The 12,200-nt window shown below is 31.0% G+C and overlaps 1 protein-coding gene across 2 annotated transcripts in view; it reads left to right on the top strand.

Annotated features, from left to right (window-relative positions):
• Positions 1-12,200, top strand: part of LOC117167942 — a 78,243-nt gene that overhangs the window by 60,432 nt on the left and 5,611 nt on the right. For both annotated transcript variants that reach the window (XM_033353200.1, XM_033353199.1), the window contains exons 2-3: positions 9,864-10,123; positions 10,987-11,106. In XM_033353200.1, the coding sequence (XP_033209091.1) occupies positions 9,864-10,123; positions 10,987-11,106 (380 nt within the window). The remainder of the gene's footprint in view (positions 1-9,863; positions 10,124-10,986; positions 11,107-12,200) is intronic.

The following is a 12,200-nucleotide window of genomic DNA, read 5'->3' as shown; positions in this document are numbered from 1 at the left end:
TAGGTTCTGTTAAGTTAGATTCATTTGTAGGTTAAGATCGAGTTAACCTATTAAATATAGCACACATTTAAGACTGAGAACCGTACGCTTACATAGCTACATTCGGCTAGATTAGTTTAGGTCAGGTTTTGTTAGGTTAGGATAGGTTTGACCTCTTTGCAGGTTAAGCCCAAGCTGATTCAAACCGTACCGCAAGCACAACGGGACAACACAATCAGTTTAATTGTGTTTCGTGAGGTTAGGTTAGGTTAGGTTAGGCTAGGTTAGATTTATTTCTAGGTTAGGCTCGAGTTGAACCAATTCGATGTAGCACACATTTGCTACTGGGAAAATATGCTTCCAGAGCTTTACGTGTAGTTCAATAAATTTCTGTTAATTCAGGTTATGTGAGGTCAGGATCTGTTGGGTAAAGTTATGTTGAATGAGTTGATATCAGACAAGGGTTGATCCTTCACACTTGTCGACATATTTTTGAAGGTTATGGCTCAACCATGACGTGATGGGTGATTTTTGATACCGAATTTGAATTCAGTGCCCCAAAATCCATAGGAATACGTGCGTTTTGTTACCAGATCCGCACACTTTTTTTTTGTGTGGCTGTGTTATTTTTATTACCTTATTAACAAATTAAAATATATGCATCCATTTAAAGTACTATAAAATATATTCAATGATCCTAAATTAAAATGAATATCAAAACAGCTATATCGTCTTAATTTATCGTCTTAATTTTATTTTTAATTTCGATGTTACTCTTAGTTTCAATTTTAATTTTTGATTTAATTTTTTTCGACTTTTCAGTATTTTGTCACTTTAATTTAAATATAGGATTTTATCCTATGATTATGTTAATTTGAAATTTTGCAGCGAAATAAGATGTTTTTAAAATATATTCAAGAATTCTACATGTTTTTCGATATTTTCGAAACAATTATAACATATAGAACAATTTTTAGAAATAGGTCTATTTTAAACATTTTTAATTTAAATATCCTTCAATTATTAGTGTGTGTAATTAAACATTATTTCGTTTGAAACCCTTTTTTTTAATAGTTCAATAATTTTGAAGATGCACAAAGAAAAACTCGTCAATTTAAAAATGTATGTATAAATATCTCTAAATTTGAAGGAATTTGAAAAGCGAAAGTGAAGTTTATAATTATAATCTTCCAAACTGAAGAAATTTCAAACATAAATGATCAAAATGACATCTTTCTTATTGCATAACCTGAATGTTGCATAATTTTTCATTGTAATTTATCAAAACTAAAAAATATGTAATTTTTTATATTTACAATTATAAGTTGAACAAATGAAAATTTACAATTAAAAATTCTTTAATTTTTAAGATGCATAAATAACAATTCTTCAATTTTGTTTTAATTTTAAGATTAGAGGACAACTTTTCGATTCTAAATCTTCACAATTGAAGAAGCATTGAATATAAAGCATCCATATTACATAATTTTTCATTTTAAAACTTAAAACTCACAACATTTTAAATTGTAAAGTGTCAAAATTAAAAACACTGGGATTTTAAGGATTTACAATTCAAAGGCACAAAATTAAATTTCCTAAATTTTGATAATTTTAATGATTTCGGAAATCTAAAGTCAAGTTTTTAAGCCTAAATTTTTCAAATTGAGGATACATTTCGAACGTGAAAGCATTACAATTACAGATTTTTTAAGTTTTAAAACTTACTTAATTTTGAATTTTCAGAATTGAAAACTCTACAATTTTCAAGTTTGACAATCACTAGTTCTACCATTTTTAAAGGTTACAATTGAAAAATTTGAAAATTGCAAATTCTTAAATTGTTAAGCATTATATCTTAAATATATGTAACTTTGAACTTTTTTATACTTTAATTTAGACAAACGGAAATTAAAGAGTCTTTAATATTTAATATGTATATAATAGAAAATAATGCCAAGTTGAATTCTTTTGTTGGAAAAGTTTAATTTTGACGATTGACAATTTTCAATTTCATAGATTATTTATTGGAAATTCTTAAAATCTGTTACATATGTGATATATGTTAGAAATTATTCTTATGTCGATTTAACATGAGGAGAATTTAATCTTCTAATTATAACTAAATAATTTCGATTCAATAAAAACAACTACTAATAAACTGTCAAACTCGGTGGTATAAAAGAATGAAGGAAGACAAAAGCAGGCGATAAGTGAGCAGAAACGCATAATCTTCAACGCGGACAAAGTGACTGAATGTATTTGAAGATTATTATACACAAATTTAATAATAATCATTATACATCTATAACAATGACACTAAGGACCTTCTTTGTCACTGTGTAGCTATACAGTTTTTACGTTAATTAGTCACTCATTAAAAATGCCATCAATCATCTGGCGCCTTTGTCGTCACTTATGGTTCGAGTACTTCCTAAGCAATTCTGCAAACTAGTTTTACTTGGTTGTAAATCACGAAGGTTCAAAGCACCCACTTGTCCACCCACGCAGACCTAATATCAGGCGAATTATAGAACTGATATATCTTATATCCGGATAAATGAAATGGCTGTCATGAGTGTGAGCACGCGTACGAAATGCACCACACATGAAGGAAATATTTAATCGTACCTATATTACATCGACGAGAATATACCTACCTCACTGGTCCAGTGATTCTCTTAATATGGACTCGAGAGGCCGGCTGGCTGGCTTCATACTTTCCCAATCCCACGCACACACTTCACGAAGAACCTTACCTTCTTATTTCAGTATTACGTCTGCCTTACATGCTTTGTGGCTTTGTTCGTTTATCAATGAATTTTCGTCAACCGAATATGCATTTGAACACTGACAAGACAATTCAAGGTTCTCTCTCGAATTACAGAGAATGGAGATGTAGAACTGTTCTTCATTTCGTCATGAAATTTAAGAAATAGTTAGGATTCTGCACTTTGGTTGCAAAACATTTATCAGAGTGATTGATTAGAAAATGATATGATCAGTGAAGAGTCATGCTGATTCTGAAGAGTCATTGTCTTCGGGTGTTTTGTTTTGTACTTTCTAATTTCCACTAAAGAGATGGTTGTTAAATTGTTCAATTACTCTTATTTACTGCATGTCCGTTTGCCGGTTTTAAATTTTTGTTTTTTCATGTCATTAAAAATTAGAGTGAAGCATTTCTTTTTCATCATATTCATAATACACGACTATGAGCACTATTGGTAAAAAATACCCCAACAAATTTTTGAGCTCGAATTAACCATCCTAAATTCGAGAAAATGGACCACGTGTCGATTTTTACCAGTACGTTACATCACTAACTAAAGGAAAAGTGGGTTCGTATAGGGAGGCAAACGTCAACATACTCTGGACACCCGCTCAAAGTAGACCTGGTGAAACTGTGGGATATTCATTACCCGTTGTGCCGTCAGTGAGCAAAAACGTGATTTTCAACAAAAATTTGTAACACTGATATTAGTGATTTTCGTTCATTTTCCAACGTAAGTTTATCATCTAAAGTGAAATAATTTTTTTTCATTATTTTGCACTCTTACACTCGAATAAATGCACGTAAAAAATGCACGCTTACAATCCCCCGATGTTCCATGAGCACCGTGCAAGCCTTTCCAGCGACTGTGTAGGTTTGAAAGAGTGATTACAACTTTGAAAACTCTTTTTTGATGTTACTTTTGTATTTTTTATTAACTATTTTTGTGCATTCAAATAAAATTAAATTGATTTGAACATGGAAAAATATGGTGTTTTATTTGACCACAAAATCGAGTTTTTATTTTGCAAAATAAATACCTTTTTTGGAAGCATCATTAATTCAGTAATTTTTTTTAAAGTATAGTATGGCAAGAGTATAACCCTACATTTTTAGGTACAAATATTAAAAATTACGTTACTTATGACTTTTTAAATTAAAAAACTCACTTTTTGTCGTTTTTTTTCAAACAAATTTTTAACGAACTTAAATTATAAAATAAAAAAAAAAACTAATAAAAAAACTTAAAACTATAAAACCAATTTAATTTTTAAAACATATCTTGAAATATATTTCACAATCTTTTTGTGCAAAAATATCCAATACCGGCCACGCGGGACATGTATGAACACGTGCGGTGAATAACACCCGTTATGCCATTAACGTAATAAAAAAGAGTTGGGCTGGTAGAGAGTTAACACATTTAAAATTTTTACCCTCGATATTATGTTTTGAGGATGACTCTGAGTATTTTTAACGTATATAAAACAATCGTGCGTCCCCCTTTTAAAATGACTAATATTTGTTGTTTTTCCATCAATTTGTGGGATTTTTTTCGAAAGGAACACGTAATAAGTAAAGTTTTCTCTGCTAGAAACTTTTTGCTTTGTATCCAAAAAGAGTTAGTATGTGATTAATACTTATTCCCTTTGGGGCCATCCATATACCACGTGGACAATTTTTCACCACTATTTGACCCCCCCCCCCCCCCCCCCCCCCCCCCCCCCCCCCCTCGTGGACAGCCGTGTAATTTGGACAAACAACCCCGCCCCCCTTATAATTTGTCCACGTGGACATATTTTATAAAAATATAGACTTCTAAAATATAGACTTCTTCAAAATGTCCGGGAGCTCGCGACAATTCCATGGACGTGCTTTTAGTACTCACTAAAATTTCATATTCTTTTGTTTTCATAGTCAACAGTTCGAAATTCGTTGACTGGTTAACAGCTGTTGATGCATTTTGCAACAATTTATCGCTAAATCGTCGAAATTTCGAGTGAAAAACGTCATTTCAGTACTCTTCAAACCCACGGGGAAAGATTGTTTCGATGCTAAAAACTAACGAGAACTTTGAATGGCTGCTCCTGAGTGGTGCCAAAGTTGACTGGCAGGCTGTCAAACATGCCAAAAATTAGAGTGAAAAAACGTTATCTTAGTACTGTTGAAACCCATTGGGAATGATTATTTGGATGCTAAGAACTAACAAAAAGTTTGAAAGGACAAAACTTTCATTCGGTTGCTGATTCAAATGTCAGTCAACTTTGGAACTAATCAGGAGCTGCCAGTCAAATTCTTTGTTAGTTGTTTGCACCAAAATAATCATCCTCAATGGGTTTAAAAGTGCCAAAATAACGTTTTTTCACTAGAATTTTCGACATGCTAGACAGTCTTCCAGTCAAATTTGGCACCACTGAGGAACAGCTAATCAATTATGATCTTACTTTTTAGCACCTAAAAATCATCCCCAATACGTTTCAGAAGTACTAAAATGACTGTTCTAATTTTCATCATGTCATTTTTTATATGATTGATAGCCTGCCAGTCAACTTTGGCACCACTCAGGGGCTGTCAGTCAAACTCCTTGTAAGTTGTTTGCACCGAAACAATCATCCCATATGGGTTTCAAGAGTACTAAAGTAAAGGTTCTAATTGTCATCCTGTCATTTTTTTATATGTTTGACAGCCTGCTAGTCAAGTTTGGCACCACTCAGGAGCTGCCAGTCAAAATTTTTGTTAGTTCTTTGCAGCTAAAAAATCATCCCCAATGGGTGTCAAGAGTATTAAAATGACGTTTCTTCAGTCGAATTTTTGGATGGTTGATAGTCTGCCAGTCGACTTTGGCACCACCGTTCTTAGCATTTAAACAATCATTCTCAATGAATTTCAAGAGTACTAAATTGACGTTTTTTCACTTGAATTTTTGATACGTTTGGCAGCCTGCCAGTCAACTTTGGCACCACTGACTGGCAAGCTGCCAGTCAAACTTATTGTTAATTTTTAGCATTCAAACAATCATTCCACGTGGGTTTGAAGAGTAATAAAATGAAGTTTTTTTACTCTAATTTTTGACATGTTTAACAGTTTGTCAGTCAACTTTGGCACCATCGAGAAGCTGCCAGTCAAACTTATTGTTAGTTCTTAGCATTCAAACAATTATCCTCCGTGGGTTTCAAGAGTACTGAAATTATGTTTTTTCACTCGCATTTTTGATCAGTTTAACTATAAATTGTTGCATAATGCACTAACAACTGTTAGTCAACCAATTTCGAACTGTTGACTATGAAAACAAAAGAATCTGAAATTTTAGTGAGTACTAAAATGACGTCCATAGAATTGTCGGATTATCTTATGAACGTCAGCTTAAACATGATTTCAATTTTAAAGGAAAAGTCGTGAAAAAAATTATAATAAAAATAGAAATTATATTGTGCGCGAGCACAAGATAAAAGTTCGAGTATACCTAGAGTATACCTTGTCTCATTTCAGTATATTTTCCACAGGTTTTGAAAAATGAGTGTCCATGTGGATTCTAGCCCCCCCCCCCCCGTCCCCCTCGTTGTCAAGCGTGGAAGTTGCCATGCTCCCCCTCCCCCATAAAGTGTCCACGTAGTATATGGATGGCCTCTTTCCGCTCTCTTTTAGATTATGGAAAATTTGTGAAAGTCAGGAGTTTTATTTTGATCCGACGCTTCAAGTTTATTTTATGTAAAATTTATAAAAAACAAAAACAAAGCTCACAAATTTAACAAATATAAAAGAAAATGTTCTAGTGTAAATAGTTCAGATGCTGCGACGTTTTTAAGTGATATTTATGTAAATAAAGTTAAATCTTCTTTTTGTCGCGTAATATCTCGTCCACTGTACACCATAGATTAAAATTATATGCAGATGAATTTAAGTAGATCAAATTATCTTTCAAACTAAAAAAAATTTAATTAATTAAATAATTTTCATTAAAGAGACTTTGCTGTCTCCCATAGGCTGCTTTTTATGAAATTTTAAATAGATTGCATTTTTTATATAAAACGTAATTCTTATATGTTATATCAATATTTTTCACTATTTGACTACCATAAGACTGTCACTGTCAATAAACTGTCACTGTCATAACAAATTCGACTGATTATTACACTTTCCAATTTGTATTTCTGAATTCGTTTTTTTTTGCCCTTCTAGGTAAAACATATGTAGGGTTGGAACTGAAAATTTAAAAACTTAAATTGCAAACCCTAAAAGAAACAATATTAGTGAGCGCCGCTTTCTCCCACATATTGCGCCGTTTAGAATGAGTTTAAGGTGCCATAATCCGATTATTCAATTTGTAAAAAGAATTCCACAAGAATCAGCCTACTTCTGTTCTATGAGGGCTAACAATTGTTTTTATTTTTTAGTGTTAAAGATCATTTAATCTACGTGATGTCCAGTTGGTACAATTTTCATGTAGGATGCTTACTTATACAGTATACAAGATAACAAAAAACATTGGTAGTATGGCACATTTTATATATAATACTTATATACGTACTTAATATTAAATGTGTCACATTGATTGGCAGTTTAACTTTGTCCATTATTGAGAGTTATGAGGAAGAAATATTTTCCTCGATGACGGTAACAAGAAAAAGAATGTATCATACCGACCAACGTTCTTTTTATGATTTATGAGAATTTATTTTTTGTGACAAAATTTAAGAAAAAAATCTCTATCAGTTGAAAAATGGTTGTATTGCATAATTTTCAAATATTAGCTCATGATAATTCGAAATAATTAGAAAAATTTCAACAGTTTTTAACATTTTTAAAAATATTGCAATATATTTCACCGCTTTCAGAAATATTCCAAGAGAATTATCATTGAAAATATTTCAAGTTGTTTGAAAAAATTTAAATTATTGTAAGGAATTTGTCGCAATTTCAATGATTTAAATGGACTTCCAAGAACTGCACAAGATTTCGAAAGATTTTCAGGGATTTCTACAGAATTAGAACATTGCAAGGTGTTTTATGAGATGTTTCTAAATGATTACGTGATATTTGGCGTAATTCGAAAGTTTTTGAACAATTTCAAAATTTCAAAGGATTTAACTGAATTTCAAATAATTTTAAAGGAACTTGCGGAAATTCACATAATTGTAAGGGATTTCACGGGATTCTAATGAATTGCGCAGGATTTTAAAAGATTTGAAGAGACTTCTACATAGGTTTTCGTTGTATTTCGGAATGCATTCAATATTTAAAGATACACGAAAAAAATGTATAGCCGAACCAACTATATTTAACATTTACCTATTGGAAAAATCTTGAAAATAGGGATTTGTAGCACAAATTATTATCATTATTATTATTGTTAAATCGCATTTGTAAATCATCAAAACGAAAAGATTCTATAGCTGATACAAAATTTTAGAAGTCTGAATACAGCGTAAATTAAAGGGGAATAATTTTATAAAGATTAAAAAAGATTGTATAAATATTATATATATATAATGTATATATTTTTATTATTATATATTGTCATATATTATTATATTATATGTATTTTATAAAAATTAAAAAGGTCTAATTAAAATTAAAATAAGTGAAAATAATATCAGAACTTGTTTTTAAATTTGTACACTTTTCCAAAACTTGGATGCGAAATTATGCCCATGAAACTCATGAAGTCACATCGCTAATTCCAAAATGATAAAACCCTTTTTTTATAGCATTCTATAGTACCTATAAATTTTCAATTAATTAAAATTAGATAAATAACGAGAAAATTAGTGTTACATTTACTGGTATATTCACCATATATTTTAGTTTTGTTGATTTAATTTTGCAGTATTTTTCTGTTTGAACTATACACTTTTTTCTGCAGTAAAAAATAATTTACTTAAAGAAGTGAATTGAAAACTTTAAAATAATTTCCAAAGAGTTAAAAAGTTTTCAACTGATTTCAGAAGAATTAAAAACAGTCGTGGTTGCAAAACATGTTACGTAATATGCGAATGCTCCCTTATATGAATCAACAAAAAATTGATTGACAAATAATGGATTAGCTATGAATCAATGTCATGTTTTTAGTAATCAGAAATATATTAAATAAATTAAACCAAGTAGATTGTAACTGTGAAATGTACTGTCAATTAAAATACTATAAATTATGCCCCGTAAATTGAAGAGAATAAATTTACAATTTTGAATCTTTGAATTCAATGTAATTTATATAATTTTCGGAGAGTTTCGTGATTTTGCATCACTGAACCACGAAGATTTTTCAAAAAGCTGTCCTCGATGACAGCAGAAACAATTTCGAGGTTGATGTCGCCCACATTACCAGATTACCATGAGCGCCCACATTGTACGCCGTTAGCTCCCGTTCCGCTCAATTGCAACGTAGAATGTATGAATATATTTAATTCAAGATATTCACCAATTATTCTACTAATGTTATGGATAATTGAAATTTGGGGAACACTGAACCTAATAAGAGGTCGATTTTGTACCGGTGCGGTGCGTTGTTGCAAATCATACACAATAGAGTCCACAAAGCGTTTCATTACCACCAGTTATTATTTTTGTTTATCTTCTAAACTTCCTCTCATTCTTCAAGAAACGAGAATAAAAATTCGATCATGAATCTAATTATAAATCACTTAGGAATAAATTTAATCATTACAAAATGTGCTCAAGGAAAATATTGTACATGAGAACTAAGAAAATTTAACCTGATTTTATTTTTAAAAATATTCGTGTATTTGTTTACTACAAACAGATTAGGGATAAGAAGTGACCAAGATTAAAGAGATCAAGCAGGCATGTTTCTGAGAAGGCAAGACAATTTAATGATGACTCTAATTATGAAGCCTCGCCTTAGCCGAGCCCACAAAATGATATATTGTTTGCGTAATTACTCTATGGAGAAGTCCTAAGGCTAACTTTTGAGCATTAGTTACCTAAAGATAAGAATGACAAATTTTGGAATTACGTTAATTAGATTATACTAGATGACAAAACAAATAACGTGTATTTAGTTCGTAGAAACATGTATAATGTGTATAACAGAATTTTAACAGATTTCAGAATATAAATTTAGAAGTTGGTTACAATTCAAACCAGATTTTGTTTGCAGGTTTCGGTTTTCTGTCTAACTGCAGACGAAATCGAGGCTGAAAAAAGTGGATGGAATTTAACACCAAATACACAATATCACATACAGACTGATGAAGGTCCGGAGAGATTCTTCCGATATCAGACGCTCAATGGGCAGTACCGGAAAGAGAAGAGATTAGCGGATGGCACTGTGATTGGTACTGAAGGATGGCTCGATCCTTTAGGATATTTACGAATAAAAGATTATATTGCCGATCATCAGGGTTTTCGAATCCTTAAGTATGTAATTTATTTAATTTTATCATTTAAACTTTTCATTGAATTAATTAACAATTATTTATATTGTACAAAAATAATTTGTGTCCATCAAATTAGTCCACAATAGCAAATTCTAGATGAATAAACACTTCGTTTTATGATTAAAATAAAGAGTAGGTACAGTAAATTATTATCATAATTCTAGTATTATAAATCGTAATTAGTGCATCATTAACAAAACCATGGTCTCCTCTTTTCCTTGAATTCCGGTCATCAAACAATCGAGGCCATACAAGTGGGAAATGGCGGTAGTATAGTGTCAACCATAAATTCTCCTGGGAACATCGCCTAACAATACCTTTAGATTTTGCAATCATATATTGTATAGTTGTATAGGAACGAGTGATCTTTGGTGTGATTTCACAACGACCGCGTTTCCTGATATTAATCGACATTGCAATTCGTTACTCTCTGGTACGCTGCAATTTGTTCTGTGCCATCTTCAGGGACGTATAACAATATGAAAAATTTTTGTTAACAACCGGACATCCTGTGATTTAATGTCTAAAAAATTACTTGTTGTCTATTAGCCATCATTTTACAAGTTTTCTGAATATCAACTACGTGAGAAAATGACAAAATTGATATTTTGATAAATTATAAGTTGGTAAAACTATAGCGGAAACAATCAACCGCCATTTTAAATCTCTTTTATGCACTTTTGGTAAAGCATATGCTTTAGAAACAACACTGTTATTTGTTTTTAATTTGTGATCCATGTAATCATTTATAAACCTTTTTTTATGAAAAAAGTATTTTTTATTGTACGTTTTAATTACTTTCGAGTTTTGTTCATTTATTTTGGAAATAATTTTTTGTTTTAGATCGAAGAAGGTATATATCGGGAAAGACAGGTCAATTAATGACGCAGTATCGATTTCGAAAAAAGTGCCTGCTCAAAGTGGAATTTTGGTGAGGCCTCGACGACCACCTAATCCATTCAGGTAAACAATAAATAATTTAAAAACATTAGGAGATGTTATACACCCATAATTTACATAACAGAGATCTTTAATTCGAGGCATGTTCGATGAAAATGGGGCCATATTATTAGCTTCTATCATAACCTTTAAACAAAATCTATTTTCTTGTTTCCCTTTTAATTTCTAATGATTTTAAAGTAAATCTAACTTTAAATATTGCTTTATCTAATATATTGTTGAGATCACATAAAAATCTTCAATTATACCCATCACCGAAGAAAATCAGTCTACTCTTTGTATATGACAAGTCTGTCACAAGAAATTGCACCATATGTGGCCGGCTCCGATGAAAGGAGTTTTAGTGTCTAAAAATATCGTTTTTGACGTTTTGACAGTTTTAGCATGCATTCAATTTATATTTTTACAAGCAATTTGTTTCTCAAAAACTTGTTTTTTTAGATACTAAACCCCTTTCTTTAGAACCAGCCATGTAGGATTATTTCATTTTTGTATTCATAATAAAAATGAACGATAGGTGCCGCGTGAATGAAAATCAGACAATATTATTGGCTTTTACCATTACATTAAACCAAAATCATTTTGCTTGTTTTATTTGTACACTAAATCTAATGGTATCAGTTTGAATTACAACAAAAAGATTCAAGAATGTAACAATCATGTGTTTCTTTATATTGATACAGATTGTTTTTTTCAATTTAATTCCGTTGCAGCAAAAAATATACTTTCAGATTTGTAAATACTCATGATAAAAACGTTACATCAAATAATGCATATAAAAAGCCCTCAATTTGACCCGTCCCCGAAGAAAAATCGCTCAAGGCTTAGGGAATGATAGAACTGTCACAAAAAAGTGCGCGTTTATTCACGCAGAAAAGAATCTGTTAAGGTTACAGGATTTTCAGTTGAAATAGGAACAGTATAGATTTTATGTAAATATCACCGAATTTTCTGCACTGTTCATAAAACGTTCCTTTAATTTATAAATTTACGGGCACTTCTTCTTTATTCATAATGTGTCCCCTAAGGGTTTACATGACTTCCATTCCTTACAATCTTTCCGTTTACATCTATATATTTTTTACAATCTTATCCTT

The sequence above is a fragment of the Belonocnema kinseyi genome, chromosome 2, assembly GCF_010883055.1.
Source record: "Belonocnema kinseyi isolate 2016_QV_RU_SX_M_011 chromosome 2, B_treatae_v1, whole genome shotgun sequence".
Lineage (NCBI taxonomy): Eukaryota > Metazoa > Arthropoda > Insecta > Hymenoptera > Cynipidae > Belonocnema > Belonocnema kinseyi.
The sequence above is the reverse complement of the archived record's forward strand: the minus strand, read 5'-3'. Positions and strand labels throughout refer to the sequence as shown.